The following is a 19,987-nucleotide window of genomic DNA, read 5'->3' as shown; positions in this document are numbered from 1 at the left end:
GCTCGATCACAGTTTGAGCAAAAAGTTTGCTCCCCTTTGCTTTGTGAGAAGACGCGTCGCTATTCGAACGCGCGACCTTTGGACAAACATGTCTAATACCGCCAAAAAAAGGTTGCTCCTTGAGTCCAAGGAGAACGATGATCAAAAGTGCAAAACCCATGCTCCCTAGCAGTGGCAGCTGTTCAGGAGACAGGAAAATCCCCCCGGGCAGAGATTTATTAACCCAACGAGGTGCGGGTGGCAAGGCCGTTCTCGTGGACAAGATGGCCGGAGCTTTTGATGCTTTTATATGCGAATGGTTCATCGCCGACGATCAGCCGACAGTGGGTGACATGCCTAGCTCTCTTATCACAGATCCTCGCGGAGTGGTAGCATTGATACCACCACGATCGAACGGTGAGACACATTCAATAGCAGCACATTGTGAAGAGCAGTCATTGGAGGGCAATCAGTGGAGTATTCAACTTGGAGGCGAAGAGTCGTAGACGCGTTCGTGTGAGAGAAGCTGGCAAAAAGGAAGTCGCGTACAGCTGCAGGCTAGATTCTATCTGGACTCGAATCAGCGACCTTCGGATTCTGTAGCAAAAACGAACCTCCTGATCCTCTCCGTAACGAGGATCAAAAGTGCAAAACCCATGCTCCCTAACAGGTGGCGAGGCTGATTCAGGAGACAGGAAAACCCCCCCGGGCAGAGGTTTATTAACCCAACGAGGTGCGGTGGTACCCGTTCTCGTGGACAAGATAGCCAAACTTTGTGAAGTATTTATATGTCAATTAAGCCAACGCCGATGATAAGCCGACTGCCTGTGAGCTCCGCCTTGCGCGGGCCGTGATGTCTTGAACCTGACCGATCTGCGGAGGGCCACTTGCAGGATGTCCAATTCGTTCTTCATGAAGCATTGAGTATGAGCAAGAACATCGACGACTTCACCGACAACCACTCTCCCTCGATCCAAGCGACTACGCCTTAGGCCGTGGACCCGTTACCTCCAAGCCCCTTGGTCATGCCGCGACATGGCATGCCCGAGCATCGCATACCTTCGCAGAGAGCCGAACGCCATCGCGACCTCCTCCACCAAATCACCCGAGAGAAGGACGGCAACACTCTGCATTTGATTAACGAATTCATACCAACGATCCACCTCAAGTTCCAATTCCTCGACGCCATGGATGCTCCAAATGGCTACAAAGATATCCGCGTCTCTTCACCAGCGCGTATCGTCAACCATGCTACTCTGCTCCGAGCTTTGTACAAAGGAACATTCCTTCAAGACCAAGCGTCCTACCTTCAGCTGTCTTTTCTCGAAACCGGCTACAAGTACTGGCGGCGAACAATGCTCGACTCAGTCAACTGCGGCGAGTCTTGACCTACAGTCATGAAGATCTTCTGCGCGCTTTCCTACGAGACTTCTTCATGGGACAACTTCACGGTATCAGGGCAACATGTTCTGGGTGTTTGTGGCCGACAAACAAGTCTTACAAGAAAGGACGCGTGCTGCTCTGCGCGGCTTGCGTCAAGCCGTGGCTGCTGTGGCAGAAAACTGGTATGGTATGGAGCGTTGAAGTAGTCAGGAGCAAGCACTGACAGTAACGCAGAACGAGCCGAACTCGATAAAGCGAACTTTGGTCTCGTCACAGCATGGGAGGACGATCCCCCGAAGATCACGAGTCCCTTTGCGAGTGTTCGTCTGCCCGACCTCTTCCATTTCGACCAATTCCAAGACTCATTCGCCACGCCGATTCATGGGTTCAAACTGGAGGGAATCCTGTCCGGCGCCATCATCCCACTCGGTCTCCGGGCGCGAGTGCTCCTCTTCTTCGTCGGAAGGGCCCTTACCTACATCCCATATCTCTTCACCCTTGACGATAGAGCTTCCTCGGACGCCCATGTCGCCATCTGGACCACCATGAACGGCGGCTACGATGTCTATGGAGTCTCGAAGACAGATGGAGACATATTCAGGAGACTGGTGGAGGATAAAGTGGAAGAGAAGATTCGCATCGGCGGTCTACTACATCTGCTCAGCCCAGGACAAGAGACTACACTCATGGGCATCGCGTGGTCCAATGTCCGAAAACACTTCTTGAGATTTGAGCCGGAGATACGCTCTCACTGCATGATCTCAAGGTGGATCCTAGCCGGACTGCCTCTGCCCCGAAAGTAATAGATCTTGTCTCTGAGATTGGAGATTGCATACTGATTATTCACAGTCCGTCTGTCGACAACTGACGATTTGAGGCTCAGTGAGATGGCCCTTGATCTCAGAGAGAACAGAGCCTCCCTCGCCGAACTCAGACCCGAAATCTCCGCCACCTTGCTCCGAACGATGACCTCCGATGCACGCCAGATCTGGTTCCACCACAATACTGAGGTCCAATACGAATGGATTGCTCTTCTTCACTTCGCCTACTGCTTCCACCACGGTCGTGGAGGCAACTTCTTTCTGCTCACATCCCTTGGCACCCGCTGCAGCGACTGGGACAAAACGTTCCAGTTCACGACCTTTGTGGCCGCCATGGCGAACGACAAAATCACGAACATTGCAGACAAGCTCCGGCTGGTCAATTATCTCAACGCCACACGTTTCTTGAAGAAGTACTTCGACTCAAAACACTTCAAGCGAGACCTCCGTCCTTTCACAGAGCGTTGCTACATCTTTCTGCGCCCTCAGGGGCTACGCGAGATGATTGGAACGCCCTTCGGCCACGAGTCCCTCTCCAAATCCGGGAACGTTTCTGACTTTGACACCGCCGATGCTTTCACTTTTCATAATCGAATCGCTGTCTCGAGATCAGGAAATGTAGCGTTGCATGCCCGCACGCAATGCAGCCAGACGAGGACAGCTTCGAGCGTCTCGCTGGGCTCGTTTGTCGAGACTGCGATCTGATGGTGTCTTGGACAACTTCGCTTCCATCGTAACCGAAACCAACAGACATTTCGACGAGGCCATCTCCCTCGAAGTGTCCCCAATCGCATCTGCGGCGGGAACACTTCCTCCGCATCAGGGCTGAGAGCTAAGCAACATTGTGCATGCTATCAGAGCATTTAGTGCGAAATAAGAGCCGCTCTGGGAGTTTGACTTCAGCAGCTTGGTTTGCTGTTTCTGATCTTCGATTCTCCGCGATTCTATCTTACGTACATGTTTGCTATGCACCAATGTATCTCTCAATAAGGCGCCCGTACGTCTGAACGCGTGTTTCTTTCAATCATGTAGACATTGTTCGTCGAAAGCATCCATGTTCCTAACAAGGAGAAGACGGCAATTCACCGGCACACGTCCTGTGACGACGTGTTCAGCGTAGTGCGCCGAGATTGGAAGCAGTGGCCCAGCGCTGCGTAGCGAGAGCACGTCCATATCCCGCCACTTCTTTCACATCTAGCGCAGAATTCAGGAATGACCCATCCCTTCCTCGACCTTCTCATGCAAACATCCTCTCTCTCTCACAACCACTCTCGGAACATCACCTCCGTGGCCATATCAACAGCTACAACTACCTTCCGACCAACAACAACAGCAACAATGAGCGTCGACGCCATCTATCAGAACCGCGCCGCCCTTCAGCTCATGGGCGAAGCGCAGATGCTCGTGAGCATCCAGCACCGCTTCGGATTCTGGGCCGCTGGCCGTCTCGCACTCGGTACGAATGAATATGCTTCTGTCTGCGCTCATGAACGTTCAACTAATGCGCAAATCGCAGAGCAAGTCGTCGGCGAGATTCGCTTCGAGTTCGCCTTCGTGACCCCAACCGAGCTGGGCGGCGAGGATGGCCCGCTTGTGGTCAAGGTGGTGGATTTGGTGTATCTGCAAGCCATCGGCCGTGAGCTGTAAGTGTTGTCGGTTCGTGATACTTGCTGAGGTCTATGCTAACGACTGTACTAGTGAACGCGTGATGGAGTCTGCCTCGTTCGAGGCGACGCTGGCGATGGAGCAGGAGTAGAGACGAGGTGGTTTCGGTGGGAGGAGTTGCGGCTGCGCTCTTTTGTGCGCTGTCAAGTACATAAAACTGCCAATCGATCTCGAGGGCTTGTGGCTTGTTTGCTGCTTGCTCTCCTTGCTTCTTGATGTGACTGTATCGTTCCATTCTCGTCTTAGCAAGCTAACTCCGCCATGAAGGGATAGCTCTGGCACATGTAAGCAATGCTTGGCTCTACCAATATTGATTCGTGGCTCTCGCTGTTCTTTGGTACAATGTGTTCGATTCAAGCCGTACGGTAGTTGGCGGTGCGTGTGAGACTTGAGGCAGAGTCGAAGAGGATCGAAGGATGAGTCTTCGCACGATGTGACGGGAGTTCGCCGCCAGTGTCAGGCAAGTCTACACTTGGAACTCATATTTTCTGAATCGCTTCTCGATCACCTTTCCTCTTTGGACTACGATAATTTCTCTTGATGATACAGTTTCTTCAGCAGTATGCGAGACTCTCCCTGAAGCTCTTGCGGAAGTCGTTTCAATTCACGTGAAAAGACCTTGGATGACACGAAGAAAGCTCACAACCCAACCTCTCCACCGCCCACATTCATTCATCGCTTCTATTCTACTAGCAAATCTAAACACCACCCAAAACCCCCAATTGCCGCAGCTCCCCAAGAAACACCAGAAGCATCCTCTCCACCTCCGCATCCACCGGCCAAAACACTCCGAGAAGCCGCATCACCTCCTCCACGACCCCCAAATCCTTCGAGTCGAGCCAAACGGCTCCGAAAATCGCTTCCACCATGGTTGCCTTGATGGTGTGGTGGATGGGGATGCCAGCGGCAGAGCACCCGTTCAGCATCGCGAGGTTCTCCATCACCCCCTTGATTTCGGCCATATGGGCCAGGTACCGGTTTGTGGCGATGCCACGTCCGTGGATGGATTCCCATTGGACTGAACAGCAACGAACTGGTTAGCATGGAACGATCGAAAGCGTTGGAGAGCGATGGAGGGGAAACGTACGAGTGCTGCCGCCTCCCTCAATCCATTTGGTGCTGAGCACTGCGCGCGCGATCGCATCACCGGTGATGGCGAGCTGCCGGTTGTTCGGTGGCGCGTTCTTGCGGGCGACGGCCGCGAGAGACTGCTCCACTGTGCAGGCGAGGAAGAGGAGAGCCGGGTTCTTGAACTCGTACTCGAACAGGATTTCTGTGCCGCTGGCGAAGCGGAGGGTGGCGTGGCCGATGATGTCGATGGTGGTGTTGGTAGCCATGGTTGGTGTGAGTGACTATGGTACGTTGTGGTGGTATGTACGTGTGAAGTCGGGGTGGCCAAGAGACCGAGGTGAGACGAGAAGGCGGCATTGGAAAATGTAGCAGTGCGCGGAATTTGCTCTATTGTGGGTACGGAAAGAGTGAAGCACTGCTCGAAAGGAAACCTGGGAGGAGAGTGAATTCGGCGGCCTACGAGCGTTTGACATGGGGTGACGTTGGGAGAGGCGACGCAAGACTTTGGCCAACGATTCCAGGAGCTCAACATGCAAATAAACCAGTGTGAGTCGAACGAATCGTGGAAGCTGGGAAGTAATACTAACATGCACCAGTTGACAAGTATGTACAATTGATCGAACTGAGCGCTCTCCAATCTCAGCGGCCTCGCAGTCTACCTTGCCTCGGAGGCCTCCGCCTACATGACCGGCGCCGACAACATCATCGACGGTGGCTACACTGTATGGCGGACGCTCAACAACTCGTCTCGAAGATGAGTTGTCAAGAATCCACCAAACAGTGTGGCCAACATCGATCATGTTGTCGGAGCCGATCATGTAGGCGGAGACATCAGAGGCAAAGAAGACGGCGAGGCCGCTGAGGTCGGCGACGGCCCCATCCGCCTCTGCGACGTCTATCAACACCTCATACCGTACGCCGGCAATGCATGCTCTTCTGTTGCGTTCACCGACGAGGTATGGTGCCGACGAGCATGATGTGAACTCCCTTGAACGCCTTTCTGTGTATCCGATGCTTCCTGAACGCCCGCTAAGATGCCACATCACTCGATGCTCCGGTTGACGCCCTGTTGTGCCTACTCGGCCGCGGAAGGTCAAGCGTCAAGGCTTCGGGACACTATGGAGAATCAGCTTCGAGGTTCACACCGGTCGTCGGTCGACGTTCGGGGGAGGACATACATCTCTGACATGCCAATCTGTCAAGTCTAGGAGCTCGCCCAGCTTCCCGAGGCGAGCCGTAATGGCGGTGACGTGCTTCATCAATGCCCTCAACAACCCATCGCCTGTCGTATCTTCTGCTGCCAAAATATGGCGAAGCATCCGTTGAGTCCCGCAAATTGTCTGACAAGTGGAAGAGCGACATCGCCGTGAGTGGTGCCAGTAGGCAGGCTCCTGAGGGACCTGGCACTTCCGCGGCGAGTAATGATGGAAACCAACTTGATGATGTTCATATGGCCGAGTGATGAGTATGCGTAAGTTGAAGTGGCCTGGAAAGCTTGATGATGGTTGATGGATGAAATTTGTTTGTGTGTTGTGCCATGGCCACGGCGTCATTGATCGTCGTGAGAGAACTGCAGTCTTTCGTCGAATATGCTGATATTTTCCTCAGTTGTATTCTTCTGCGCGCTCTTACGTCGGTGTCCCAGCCAGGTCTGCACGAGCTATGCCCAGTCCCTCCCCTCTGCCACCTGTCGTGTCTTCTGCTGCCAAAGTATGGCGAGGCATCGGTTGAGTCCCCGAAATTGTCTGACAGGCGATGGAGGTGGTGTCAAAGATCTGACACCGGGAAGGATGGTGTAGCGAAGCTGACACTTCACGGCCGACATGAGTGGTGGACGCTGGAAGAGCGCACCAGTGAGTGTCTCCAATGCGTGCGCGAGCTGTTCTTCTTCGCCGAGCAGCCTGCCATGTAACCTCAGCACGCAAACGTACTCTTCGCCGGCGCCCTGCTGACTCTTCGCCAGTCTCGCGGCGCGACCAATGCAGACGATCAGTGAACGCAGCAGCAGCCATCACGAAGATCGTGAAGAGCAGTCCCATTCCTCCCATGTATGCGCACGTACGAGCCTTGGCGACTCCAGCAGTCCCACTGTGGATGTAGAGGTAGATGAAGGCGATTCTCGCCAACAAGTATGCGATGCTCAGGAAGTTGAGGACGGCCGGGTCGAGTCTCGCGGCGCTACCAGCGCAGACGACCTTTGGCGGCGATGTCGAGGATGTGGTTGTCTTCGATGGCTTTGACGAAGTCGCGCGGCATACGACTGTCCCACTTCTCCTTTGTCTTGGTCTGGTAGGCGGTTGAGGACCAGAAGCGCGGGGCGACTGAGATGGCCTGGTAGGAATGTCAGAGAGGTAACAAGTGGTTGCGGAAGGGTGCACGATAACCTACTCAGAACACTGGTACCAAGTACAGTGATACGTTGTCGTGACGGAGATCTGGGAGATGGATCGCCATGGGCGACGGCTTCGTCGTGGCAATTATGCCGAGATGGCGCAGGCGAGGGCGGTCTTCGGCTTGTCGGTGGATTCTCCGGGTCCACCACACCCTCCCTTACCATCCGCCGTAGCTTTCGCTGCCAAAGTATGGCGGAGCGACGGTTGAGTCCCCGTGCTTGTCTGGCGGATGGTTCGGGTTTGATCCATCACCTGTCTTCTCTTTCTGCTGCCAAAGTGTGGCGGAGCAACGGTCGAGTCCCCGTAGGTGGTCTGACAGGTGATGGAGGAGGATTTAAACGATTGGCGTGCTGTCGGAAGCCACGAGTCGTGTTGGCAATTATGCCGGAAAGGGCGCGGGCAAAGGCGTTCTTCGGCTTGTCGGTTGGCACTAACGTAGTTCCCACGATTGATGTGTTGAGGTATGCGGATGCTGAGATAGTCGGACTTCGGTTTCATTCTCGCGTTGGTGATTGTGAGGAAACATCGTTGAGCGGCTGACAAGACTTCTGGAGGCAAGCGGAAGTGTCGAAAAGACGAGCAAAGCCGGAGACAAGGTAGATTAGGCCGGGAAGACTGGAGTCTGTGCACGCGGCGAGGGCTCTGGAGATTTAACCGCTGGCTCAGAGGTGGAAGGTTGCGCAAGTGGTGAAGCTGGAGCCTGAGCAGAGGGTGAATCTGGGACCTGAGCAGATGGTGAAGCTGAGACCTGTGCGGATGATGAAACTGAGACCTGTGCAGACTGCAGATGGTGGAGCTGGTATCCGTGCCTCTGCTACATAGATGATTCTTGCTCGAGCTCGCGGTGGTCGATGTGAGAGATTGCTGCAGCAGTGAGAAGTGACACCCAAGATCCAGGTCTGCAGACGTTCCGAAAAACGATTGTCGTTTGACGTCCAGCACAGATCGTTCTCGAAGTAGTGTGTGGTGTTTGCAATCCAGCTAGAACGCAGAGTTGTATCCGATTGAGACACGTTGGCCATGATGGAAGAAGCTGTGATGTCCGTGATTTTCGCTGCTCTTCTGATTCATGTCGGTAGACGCTCAATGTGCTCACAAAGGAGGCAAGACTGTAATTGCTGCGGTGGGAAGTAAAGGCTCAAGGCTCTTGGAGACGAGTGGTGATGGAAGTGATGGCCTTGCAAGCTGCATGATCGAGCTTGGCGATGCGTGCTTACGACGGTAGATGAGTAGGTGCCTGTCAGGGACATGATGTTAGCCTTGAGCATCGTAATGACAGTGGTAAGAAGAATGCATACTCATTGCTTCCTCGATTGATGAACAAGGAAGAGATTGTCGGTGCGCTGCGGCGTTGTTGACGGCTTGGATACGCGTGTGAAGGACATGCCAGGAATATGCGTCCGACGTTGTGAAGTGCTGGAATCTCGAAGCGTGGAGCCCAAGCAGCTTCTTGCAACGATGATGAAAACCTTCGTGATGTGATGATTGTTGCCGCGCTTCTCCTGCGACGGTTAATCGGCGGTGTTGGAAAGCTGATCAGCCATCGATGATCTGGTAGCAGTGTCAGCTTGGGTTGGTCGAAAGGAGTCGATGTAGGATGCTCACTGTCGTGGTGTAGGAGGAGGTGAAGGCATGTCGTCGCCGTCTTCTGGGGTTGGCTTGGGTCAGACGAGCAGCACCGCGGCGGCAGCGAGCAAGGTCGACCCGCGGAGCAGTAAGCAGCAAGGCATCGATATTGTTGTCTGCGATGTCCTCATACGATAATACGAGTGATGATGGCGGTGCCGTGTTGATGGATAGCGAGATGAAAGTGTGGTGGTGTCGATGGTTGTGGAAGAAACGAAGCTGGAGGAAAAGAAGCTTCAGCAGGCAACAAACGTCTGCACGCTTTGGCCAAGCTCAACCAGCGCCACTTTACTTGCTCGCTGCCCCTCATGCCTCTGATGCAGCTACGAAGCGCTCGGAACGTGTCCATATTGCTGTGATGCCAACTGTCATGGTAAGAGTATCTTGCCAACCCGAGTATTCTATCAGGAGTCTTCTAGCCCATCGAAGACCAGGTAGCGTGTCCAAGCGTTACAGAGAGTGTCCACGTCAGCTTCCTGCCTTGACGTACCTGCTGCATCGATGGTAACGAAAAGGAGCGAGAGAAACTGCATTTAGCCATGGTACCAATGATGTGAGCAGCGGATATCATTCTTCTATATAATCAAACGGAACAGCTTCGTGGGAGTTTCGTGATTTGCTTGCTGGCACCGTCGCCGAAGGCAGCATTAGTTGTCCATGCTACGCTCATGGCCGATGAATTCACGTCAAATCCTGTAGCATATGCATGCTATCCCAGGCACATTCAGAATATGAGTCTTATTCGACGAGTCAGCGGTAAGTCATGACAAACTTGTATTTCAGCATTTCAACAGCAGAAATTGTTCTGTGACCACCGTCAAAGAGTGTCTGTCTGTCTATCTCCCATCTCGTCGACGATCTCTTGCATTCTCGATGCAAGCAATAAAGCCAGAAAGCCGCGTTCTCGCTTCAATGCTTCTTCGGAAAGCTGTCAACCTTCCAGTTTTCCGGATCCCTGTTCTTCTCCTTAGGCTCTCCCCAGACTCCTCCCCCTTCAGAGCTCCCTTCTGCCGCAGCCAAAGCCTCGGTCAACATCGCCTCGCTTCCATTGGAGCTCTCCGCTGTGCTTGTGACTTCCTCGGCTTCTTCACCTCCCTCCACCTCAGCCTTGTCCTCGGCCTCAACTCCCTCCTGCGTATGCTCCTCGGACTCTTCAGCGCTTTCCTTTCCTGCTTCTCCGGACCCGTCTGCCCACTTTGTCGAAACCTCATCGCTCTCCCTCTCGTCTCCACTTCCACCTCTCCCAGCATCGACTCCCCCTTGCCGACTTCTTCCAGGTGGGCTACTTGGCAGAGGGCGACGTATGTCAGGCTGAAAAGTCTCCGCGCTGGCACTTAGTGGTCTTCGGACTGGACTGCGTTCCACCGGCAAAGTATCTGCTGGGAACTGTGTAGCGAAAGCTGGAGACTGCGCTGGTCCGGATGCTCCGTGTTGATGAGGGTTCTGGCCGGGTTGATCTGGAGGAGAGCGGAAGGGTGAGGCGAGGAAGGGAGGTGGTCCTGGCAGAGAAGCACCTGGCGCGAGTGGAGGAACTGAGGGTGCGGAATGTGCCAAGTCGTGGAGTGATTGAAAGTTGTTTGTGGATGCTGGCAAGGTCTGCTGATTTGGGTAGAGCCGTGGGACCAATTGTCCTCCTTGCATAGTTGACTGATGTGGCTGTGGAGGGAAATTAGTGAAGGCCGAATAGAGATGTGCAGATCGCATTGAGAGCGGCGCAAGCGGCGGGACTTGCTGAGGCTGATGGTTGCGGGTCGAGGGAAAAGACCCAGGTGGCTCCGATTGCTGGAACTGCTGAACGTGCTGTTGCCGATACAGTGGGGGAGGAGGAATCGCTGCTCGACGTCGCTGGTCTTGATCCCGACGCTCAGATAGTGTTTGATATGATTCCGGTGGTCGTCGTTGAGACGAGCTGTTGGGCACATTTGGCTGGTAAATCGGCGGTTGCTCGAAGTCATATCGATGAGCTTGACCTGGCACACTCCTGTCTAACAACGGCTGAGCACGCCTTCTGGCCGACGTTGACTTTGTAGGATCCGTAAAGGGGGACTGAACAGGCGCAGTGCGGCGCTGACTAAGCTGTGGCGTACTCAAACCAAGGCCTTGCAAGGTGGAATCCGAGTGCAGTCCGTACCCAAGATCCGCAGATGGTTGAGGTGCATGAGAACGAGTTTGTTGCGCCGGATAGTTGCGCGCATCTTGAGAGGACATGACTCTTCGTTCTACTCTTGCGCTGTGTGGCTGTCGAGGAGTTGGACGCTCCGAACCTGCTCCAGATGGTCCGGCACCTCGTTCCGGTCGAGGAGTCGAAGGCGGCGGAGCAGCTGAGTTCGATTCACCTGTCGCAGGAGGTGCGGTACTTGCGTGAGCTTCTTCTCCATTCATTCTCGCCAGTGTCTCGGGATGGAGGTAAAGATCGTCGTCTTCGAAGCTCCTTGCCTTTTCAAATTCTTCTCGCCAGATCGCGAGCTGTGCGGCGGATGGTGGATTCGTGGGCGCAGGTGGTTGTTGTTGCAAGGGAGGGGCGGGAGCTGACTGGGCTGATTGATGAGGTTGCTGAAAGGGATTGCGAGGTGGTTGGAGAGGTTGCTGGGGTGGTTGCTGAAGCGGTTGCTGAAGCGATCTTCGAGGCCCAGTTGGCGGGCGTGAAGGTCCTTGCGGAGGGCCGCGAGGCGGAACAGGTTTGCGATTCGGATCCATGATGCGCAGATCTGAGTAGCTGTGTCACTGTGGAAGAGAGGAAGGAGTTGAGATTGTAGGAGAAGGTGTTTTGATCGTCGACAAAGTCCGAGCAAACTTGGAAAGGCGCGTAGAGAGCTCGCTCGAAACATGCGTCAACCTGCCAGAAGCTGTCAGCAATCGCAGACCTCCCTTGAAATTCACTTCAACTGCAGCTTGATCTCCAGCAAATGCTCCGTAGAATATGTTGGGTATCGCAACTACTTCCCGAATGTTCTCCCGAATTAAGATTACAAGCCATACCTATGCCCCATGTCCATCGTACAAGCGCACCGAGTCCCACCCTGGCATCCTCGAGCATTCACCCACTGCGATTAGCAGCGGCCACAGCCTCCAGTCCTGTTCCTCCATAAGGACTATCGATTGCACCCTCACCCTCACCATCTCCATCCGCATCATCGTCACCGTCGTCCTGAATCTCGATGCCGTTGCCAGCATTTTTGCCTTGGCCACTTTCACCATTGCCTTCGGCACCGGCCGCTTTACCGGCAACGTCATCCTCGGTCTTCTCCTCGCCCATACCATCCACCTCCGGCCAGATTCTCTCCCACAGAAATACAACTTGCTTGTACAATAACTCGCACCGGCTCAATTGATGTCGTCCATCGCCGACTGATTCTTTATTGGCAATCTCATCCACGATCGCGCGGCATGCATCGACAAATTTGCAGAACTCTCGTGACGTCCAGTTCGGAATGAGTGCTTCCCGGAGAGCGGTGGCGTGTTGTTGGTCAGATCGAGAGGCAGCAGGGGTAGGAGCGGCGTATGGGTCGAGCGGATTGCTGCCTCCAGAGAGGTAGGAGGGCACAGAGTAGCTGTTTGAGGGTACGGTGGATTGAAAGTTGGCGGCGTATTGCCAGGAGACGCAGTATAGCTGGTATAGAGTTAGTGACATCGAACACAGAAACGGAAAAGGTGGTCAACATACATGCTCGGTCGCCCACAGCGCTACCATTCCCTCCAGCAGATCTGCTCTCGGCTCAGAAGCACTCGCCAAGAGATCGACGTATGCCTTCGTCATCGGCGACGGCGGCTCACTCGCAGCGTCCAAGCGATACTTCCGCTTAGTATTCTCGATGAAGTCGATCTCTTTACGAAGATTGCTGATCGTGGAGATGAGCAGGTCCAGAGCACGGTATGGCGTAGCAATGCGAGTATTGGCGGCATCTGGCAGGAACACTTTGGCGATGAGTGATCCAATGGCGGCAATCATAGCTCGAGAAATGTGGCCATGCTGTGTGAGCCAGGAGCAGAGAGCTGCGTGGGACAGAGTACCGCAGCCGGCGTGAGAGAGGAAAGACTGTTGAGTCGCAACATTGAACTTTTCCTGGAACTTGTTGAGGAGGTGAGATACGAGGGAGGGTGCTTTGGGAGGAGGCGGCATCGGATAGGCTCTTCCTCCACCACGGCTGGTCGAAGTTGGCGTCTGGCTGACTTGCAGATTCGGGTTTGGTGCACCGCCACGCCAGATGTCATTCCCGCCTCCGAAAGACTGGCGAGGTGCGGCAGGTGTCATTTCGAGTTCGCCGTTCGCGACAGCGGCTTGACCTTCGGTGCTGTTGAGGAACGAGGCGCAGCTGGCAAGATGTTCGACTTGGCGGGTGGTGTTCTTTGCCCGGACGAAGCCGCAGGAGAGGCAGCGTACTCGCATGCACTGGTAGATACTTGTAAGTACTTGTGGCGCTGGATCTGAAGATGCAGAGGATCACGAAAGTGACAATAGACAGATTGCCTGTAAAATCCTGTAGATAGTCACTGACCTTGTTCGAAGCGGTGTCGTCCCAGAATTCGGAGAAGTACTGTACATGATCAGTATACTGCAGCGAATTGGAACATCTTGTCAATGTCTACCTTGGTCAGATCAAGATTGCGGCCACGAGCCACCGTCGGGGTATCATTGAACGGCGACATATTGAAGCCAGAGGTATTCCTGCAATAACACCGTTAGCATTCCACCAACATCACAAAGAACCCAAATCATCGCAATTCCATCTTCAAGCCACCACAAAACACCACAACATCAAAAGAAGATCACTGACCCATCCCCCTGCCCCTCCCACCCACCACCCATAACCGAACTATCCCTCTTATGATACTTATTCGGCGGCGCCAAATCCTGCCCATTCCCCGCCGCCCGCCACTGCGCATACTGCGTGCACGTGAGAAGATGAGCTTTTTTCCGATTAAGCGTCTTGATGGAACCCGTCCAGTTGCGGCAGTGGCGACATTGGACCGTTTCGCCGGCGTGGTCCGACTCGACGGGCTCGAATTGGGCGTGGGTGTAGTGGTCTGGAGGGCGAGGCATGACTGCGCAGCAGTGGGAAAGAGTGAGGTAGGGAGGGGTGGCAGTGAAGTGAGGTGAAGTCAAGCGTGAATATTGTTATTGTGAACTGGTGCGTGAATGTGAAAGGGAGAGACGGTGAGGATTACGCGTGCATATGAAAAGAAGGAGGGAGCCAGCCGGGAAGATAACAGGATTTTGCGCCCGGGGAGGTGCCAAGAATGCGGGCGATACGCGTCCCGATGTCGGATGCAGTGCATGACTAAGGTAAGTCGGGCTTCATCGCGATTCACCGCTAGTTGTGCAAATAATGATAACGAATATTGATGTCGGTATGAGTATATGCTGTTGAATGAACGGAGAAGGGCGCAGAGTTGAGCGTATTCGGGCTTGCCATATCAATGCTCGAGAGGATACGCTGAATTTGTCTGCGTTGCTCGCACGAATGCATGCTGTTGGCGGAGTTGAGTGCCGCAAAGATAAACAGCGCAGGCACATCCCGAGCCACAACTCGAGGGCTTCACAACCTCCGATTCTCCGCCTTGATCTGTCCACCGACTTCCTCCATCCTCCATCTGCCCTCCTATCTCCCAACCCACCTCAGCTCCACCCACCTCAAAGGCGGATACACCACCAACGCCCACGAAAACCCAACATAATTCCCGATATCCGCTCCCTGCTCACTGACCAGCTTCGCCAACGGTCCCACATACCAGACCTGCGACATACCCATAATCGCTCCAACCCATCCCACAAGGAACGCAACGCCCGCCGCAATACCGATAGGGAGCTTCGTCCTGTCATTCCAGTCCTCCCACTTCCAACCCTTGCCTCCCATCTTTCGGAACAAGATGTGCTCTTCCACCACGATCGCAATCCAGATAGACACCCAATAACCCATCAATGCCAGGAAGTTGGAGAAGATCTCCGCCAGGTGTTCTCGTCCTGCGATTGCTCCAATCATCGGTACGACCAGCGCAACGGTATTCCACACGATCCGCGGGACCCTTTCGAACCATCGGCCGAACGCTTGGAAGTCCACTCCTGAAGCGTAGGTCGGCAGGACCATATTTGCGACTATACCCAGTGCAACGAGAACGCTGCAGAATGAGCCGAATCCACCGAGTGGACGGAATGCTTCAACGATGAGGGCACCTGCGGAGACGGAGTAGGCGGAGGACCAGGCTGGATCGGTGAGAGTGCCGGAGCCGAGGCCAATACCGGTGATGAGGGCGATGGCGGAGGAGAGGGTGAGACCAGCGAGGGTGGAGAGAAAGACTTTTGTGCGGGAAGTGGTGGATGGATAGTAGACAAACATGTCGGCTCCCGATTCGGCGTAGGTGATTTCGGCGGCGAGACAAAGAGAGAAGAAGGAGAGGCGGTTGCCGGCGAGGGTGCGAGGTGGGAGAGCGGGACCTGGTTCGAGATTCCATTTTGGAGCGGAGACGCCGATGAGGAGACAAATGACGATGAGGGAGGGGATCCAGGCGTAGCGCTCGAAGTGATGGAAGACACAATAGCCGAATGCGGTCACGATCCAGGTGAGGATGCAGACGATGACGATGCCGACTATGACGCTGAGGGAAGCGTTGGGACTGACGGCTGAGAGGATCTGACCGCCAATAACGGCGTCGAGGAGGACGTAGCCCATGAGGATGATGAGTGTGAGAATGACGATGACTTTGGATGGCCACCAACCGGTGATGTATCGGGTGAGGATCATGGTGCGGTTGCCGGAGCGAGGGCCGAAAGTGGCGATGTAGGCGACCGGCGTCGCTCCAACTATTGCGCCGAAGACTGCAAGGAGAGAGGCATCTTTGAAGGATAAGGAGAAAGTGATGGGCCCGAGGAAGCCCAGGACGATCACGACGGCGGTCATGTTGATGCTCATCCACATAAGCATGATTTGGAGAAAGCCAAATGTGGATGTCGGATTGCGCTCGGCTGGGAGTACTCGTTGGACGCCGCGAGCCTCGAAGTTGTCGTGTACGACGGACTGCTTGACGCTGCTGAGGAAGTTCCTTGAGCGGCCTTCTGAGGCGGTGGAGGATGTGGCCGACTCCGGACCGTGCATCTCAGGTGAATCCAGGGCATTCTTCTCGACATCTCTCGAGTCGAGATCTGGCATGGTCGCTTCGCTTTTGCCGTTGTGTATACCTAGATGGGTTAGTCCTCGCTCGTAGGGATTGGACTGTAGGGGAAGAGCATGATTCTTTATCGCCAGCATTATCTGGTTCAAGTTCGAGCCGTGTGATCTCAGCGAGGCCCTTCTCCAGAAATGTTCATGCACATGCAATATCTTCGAAAAGGACAGCAGATGGCACGAGCATACTCGAGAAGGGCCAAGCACCGGCTCATGCTCGAAGTCATTATACCTCACACCTCTCGTTGAACCTCATATTTGTTTGCTTTGATGGTGAATCATCCTGGTTTGTGCGTCGTACTTTGGCTGCTGCTTGGCTGCTGATAGGTCGACATATCGGATGTGCGAGGAGTTGTCGCAGGCTTGTCGTGCAGCAGGATGAGATTTGAGATGCCGCCGGTGGTATGTTGATGGGAGAGATGTCGTTGAGTCGTGAAAAAGAAAAGTCACTGTCGATCTCGCTGATGTAAGTTGCGGTATCGGCAATCCTGCCGGGAATAATCGGGATAATATGACCCTTGCGCCAGCACGATAACCGTCCACAATACATGGGAAATACTTCCTGATAACATTTCTGATCTGGAAGGAAACGTCCGAGCGACCTGTCTCGAGCATGTGGCTCCAAACAGCGATAGCTTTTCAGAGTCTGAATATATTGAAGTCCGCGAGAATCGCCGAAGAACGACATTCCATTGCCATGTACGAGTGGCATACCTTGATGCAATTTACGCTGTTTGAACCTCTATGATCAACAATGAGTCCTGCTCACAGCATCCTCCGTGCGATGGTCTCTTGGCGACTGAGCGAGCCCTCGGCAAGCTTCATGAGCTCTTCCGTCCTTCTGAAGATATGATCCGGTGACTTCGCATCCCTGATAGTGCTCTCTTCGAGGTAGCCGGCGTGAGCGTCGTCCACTCTTCCAGCGAACATATCTCATACCCGCAACGCCTTGAGCTCTCTACTATCTCTTGACCCTGACCCTATCTATCGTCAACGGTTGGCAGGGAGTGCCTGCAACATCAAAGGATTGGGAGAGTCTTGTCGAAGATGGCCGGAAAGCTAAGTCCTCTGAGCAGGCGCCCAGTTCTGCACCACCGGATGTCTGGGGCTGGACGGAGCTGGCTGTGTTGGCGACAGGTGTGTGAGTCGTTGCCAGCTGGCTCACAGAGATTCTCTAGAGCACTGTTTTGTGTCGTCATTACATCGGGCTGAGCCCATCACTGTTGTGGAAGACTTGGAGCAGAGGTAGAGAACCAGCATGAGCAGCAGATCATCAATCGCCCTCTTCTGCAATTCTACATGATCGAGATTTTGATTCGCTCGCCCCAACAATTCATGATTCGCTGCGAACTTTTTGGCCCTGGCGAGGTCTTGTGGCTGCGATTCGAAGAAGCTGGCTGCAGCCAGATACATGCTGGTGGGGTCATTGAGCGAGGCGAAGAACGCCTTGTTGTTGTTGTCGTTCATTCCGACCGCCATTGAAGCAATCGATGTTGTTCGTAGGGAATCTGGAGTGTTCGGAAGATATGCGCAGTTGTGATGGAATGTGTCAAGGGAATGTTTCTCTCCTGCAGCGAACATGACTTTCACATCCACAGCAATGCTCTCTCCACTTTCCATCCACAATGGCTCAACACACCTCTTGCCATTTGCATGGTGTGCTTGCACTGCGGATGATCTTGTACAGCAGCCTTAAGAGATCCGAAGATCCGAAAATGCCAATATCCTCGCATCTTTCGGCATCCGAAGGTCGTGAGGTTGTCAGTAGATCAGCTCGCAGCCCAGTGCGCTGTGTACCTCGGAATTGCTGTCACTGTGATGTCCGCAAGCACCAGCTGCGACGAGCCCTTCTTGCGCGACGCGGGCTTCTCCCTGATCCATGCCCCCATTGTGCCCCAGGTTGGCTTACCACACAACGGCCTTGTGCCAGGATTGCGGCGTAGGTACCCCCATTCATGGCTACCCGAGTGGAGGACTTCCTCTCGAGGAGCGAATATGATGTTCATGTGCTTTGCAAGAATCCCAATGCGAGATGTCAAGCATGTACGTATGTGCACCATCTCGGTGGCCGGGACCTCCTGCGCAGAACACACTCGATCATCGGTTGGAAGGCCGAGAAGAGCAGGAACTTGGCGGACAGCGCAGCCATGTCCATGCGGACTAGGGATTCGCCAGGCCTGACACACTCCGCGGTTTCGAAATCGAGGTCGGCGGTTGTGGAATAATTCTCCTGTCCTGTCGGAGTGCCTCTATGATTCTGCTCACCCCAGCTCCCCTCCAGCGAAGAACTTCCTCGCATCCTCGATCAACCTCGCCGGCGCCATGAAGTACATCTCCTCCTTCCTCTCCTTTCTCCGCCAAGTGAAGTACGCCTCACCCCTCAGCACCCGCTTATTCACAACCGGCACCTCTCCCCTTAGCGTCCGCCACCAGACATCCATCACCTTCCTCAAAATCTCCTCAGCGTCTACACTGGCAGTCTGATGGCCTGCTCCCAACTTCACGCGGCGTGAAATGTGAGTCCAGCCATCCAGTGAATCATCCTCGCTCACGTTTACCTCTGCACCAGCGTTTTGGGAGTGCACGAATTGCAGCAATTTCTGAATGGAGTAGTACCAGTCGACCAAATTCCCATCGGTAGGCCACTCAATGGGCATATCATCCACCTCGCCAGGCTCATACAGACTGTCGCCCACGTAAAGATGCATCTCCTCATGGTCGTACCAAGCGAGAGAATCCGGCGTGTGTCCCGGGGTGTGGATAATTGTGACACCTAGATCTACGGGCTTGATGTTTCGGACCACGCCCTCATAGCAGGGTAACGGCCATATCAGCCGCTCAAAGCTCCCCGCCCAGTGTGTGACTTGGAAGTACGGCACTGGCTTCCCGATATATTTGAAGAGTCCATGAGTTTCGAGGTCGGATTCGATGAATTGTTTCCCAGCCGCGGAGGCGATAATGGACGTAGCTCCCCCGGCGAGAAACTGGGTCACGCCGCCGAGATGGTCGTAGTGGCAGTGTGTGCAGATGATCACATATTCTCTGTGCCCGCCAGGGTTGAGCGGTCGATTGCCAAGAATGGCCAAAGGGCAGGCTTCGAGGTATCCGCGGAGCTGGGTATATCTTGCTGTGTGTATTGTAAGCAATCATCACTCGAATACCGACTCCGAGGCCTCTGTATAAGAATCCTGCTTCGATGCCATGTGTCTGGAGCAGGATGTAGAGGCATCAATGACAGGAATGGAGAGCTGCTATGTTGGAGTCCTCCGAACGAGGTCGACGAGAACTTCGAGTCGAACCTACCATGTTGCCTCTTCTCACTCGGCTCATCGCATCCCGTGTCTGACAATATCACCACCGGCGCAGTCGGATGAAGTTTGGCGTATATGAGTGGATGCTCGCCGAACGCATCGTCCTCGCGGATCACGAACGTGGTTGAGTTGATTCTCTTCACCGAGAATGAGGAAGAGAACAACTCCTCGAGTGCTGCGGAGGACATGGCAGCCTCAAACGGATATAAATTATGTTGATGGTTGTTCAAGGGAAGAAGGACAACAAGACGAGACGACAAGATTTGAGGTCGAGTCCCAGCACTTTCTTGGCTCTTAGAACTACCATCGGCCTGCTCCGTCTCTCGTCGCCGAATTCCTTGTCTCCTCTCCTCCACCGACATCATTCCTCGTCGACATGATCGCCTTCAAGGAATAATCTGCCAGTGGAGTCCATATGGCTTGCATCGGCTCAAGCAGTGCGATACCCGATCTACGACAGAGACGATGAGGCAGAGGTTGAGGTAAGAGCTCTCTTCTTATCAGCACCAACGGTACAGTGAACCAAGTCTCTTATCGGCGCCACGCCAATGCCCATTGCCTCCTCTCAAAATTCTGCC

General features: G+C 54.2%; 7 protein-coding genes across 7 annotated transcripts; 2 read left to right on the top strand and 5 right to left on the bottom strand.

Moving 5' to 3' along the window:
* Window positions 1-1,004: 1,004 nt before the first annotated feature.
* On the top strand, window positions 1,005-2,888 carry MYCGRDRAFT_88642 (uncharacterized protein; the record flags this gene model as incomplete). The annotated part of the gene is made up of 5 exons (XM_003857734.1): window positions 1,005-1,318; window positions 1,383-1,549; window positions 1,639-2,161; window positions 2,212-2,214; window positions 2,267-2,888. The coding sequence occupies 5 exons, from the start codon at window positions 1,005-1,007 to the stop codon at window positions 2,886-2,888; spliced, it is 1,629 nt and encodes a 542-aa protein (XP_003857782.1).
* A 633-nt stretch (window positions 2,889-3,521) lies between these two features.
* MYCGRDRAFT_88641 (uncharacterized protein) lies at window positions 3,522-3,939 on the top strand (the record flags this gene model as incomplete). Its single annotated transcript, XM_003857735.1, has 3 exons — window positions 3,522-3,639; window positions 3,700-3,826; window positions 3,882-3,939. The coding sequence occupies 3 exons, from the start codon at window positions 3,522-3,524 to the stop codon at window positions 3,937-3,939; spliced, it is 303 nt and encodes a 100-aa protein (XP_003857783.1).
* A 607-nt stretch (window positions 3,940-4,546) lies between these two features.
* Window positions 4,547-5,185, bottom strand: MYCGRDRAFT_88640 (uncharacterized protein; the record flags this gene model as incomplete). The annotated part of the gene is made up of 2 exons (XM_003855812.1): window positions 4,547-4,866; window positions 4,936-5,185. The coding sequence occupies 2 exons, from the start codon at window positions 5,183-5,185 to the stop codon at window positions 4,547-4,549; spliced, it is 570 nt and encodes a 189-aa protein (XP_003855860.1).
* Window positions 5,186-6,579: 1,394 nt separating this feature from the next.
* On the bottom strand, window positions 6,580-8,946 carry MYCGRDRAFT_88639 (uncharacterized protein; the record flags this gene model as incomplete). Its single annotated transcript, XM_003855811.1, has 6 exons — window positions 6,580-6,756; window positions 6,851-7,250; window positions 7,474-7,577; window positions 7,630-7,784; window positions 8,530-8,549; window positions 8,918-8,946. 6 exons carry the CDS (start codon window positions 8,944-8,946, stop codon window positions 6,580-6,582), a joined length of 885 nt encoding a protein of 294 aa, XP_003855859.1.
* A 3,029-nt stretch (window positions 8,947-11,975) lies between these two features.
* MYCGRDRAFT_31323 (uncharacterized protein) lies at window positions 11,976-13,331 on the bottom strand (the record flags this gene model as incomplete). Its single annotated transcript, XM_003855810.1, has 2 exons — window positions 11,976-12,460; window positions 12,599-13,331. Coding segments are annotated over 2 exons (1,218 nt in total), but the record flags the coding sequence as incomplete, so codon positions are not given.
* Window positions 13,332-14,538: 1,207 nt separating this feature from the next.
* On the bottom strand, window positions 14,539-16,463 carry MYCGRDRAFT_98150 (uncharacterized protein; the record flags this gene model as incomplete). The annotated part of the gene is made up of 2 exons (XM_003855809.1): window positions 14,539-16,112; window positions 16,331-16,463. One exon carries the CDS (start codon window positions 16,081-16,083, stop codon window positions 14,539-14,541), a length of 1,545 nt encoding a protein of 514 aa, XP_003855857.1.
* A 1,917-nt stretch (window positions 16,464-18,380) lies between these two features.
* Window positions 18,381-19,573, bottom strand: MYCGRDRAFT_16140 (uncharacterized protein; the record flags this gene model as incomplete). Its single annotated transcript, XM_003855808.1, has 2 exons — window positions 18,381-19,225; window positions 19,402-19,573. Coding segments are annotated over 2 exons (1,017 nt in total), but the record flags the coding sequence as incomplete, so codon positions are not given.
* Between the last annotated feature and the right edge of the window lie 414 nt (window positions 19,574-19,987).

The sequence above is a fragment of the Zymoseptoria tritici genome, chromosome 1 (genome assembly GCF_000219625.1).
Source record: "Zymoseptoria tritici IPO323 chromosome 1, whole genome shotgun sequence".
Classification (NCBI taxonomy): Eukaryota; Fungi; Ascomycota; class Dothideomycetes; order Mycosphaerellales; family Mycosphaerellaceae; genus Zymoseptoria; species Zymoseptoria tritici.
Note: the sequence above shows the minus strand (reverse complement) of the source record. Positions and strands in the feature narration are given on the sequence as shown.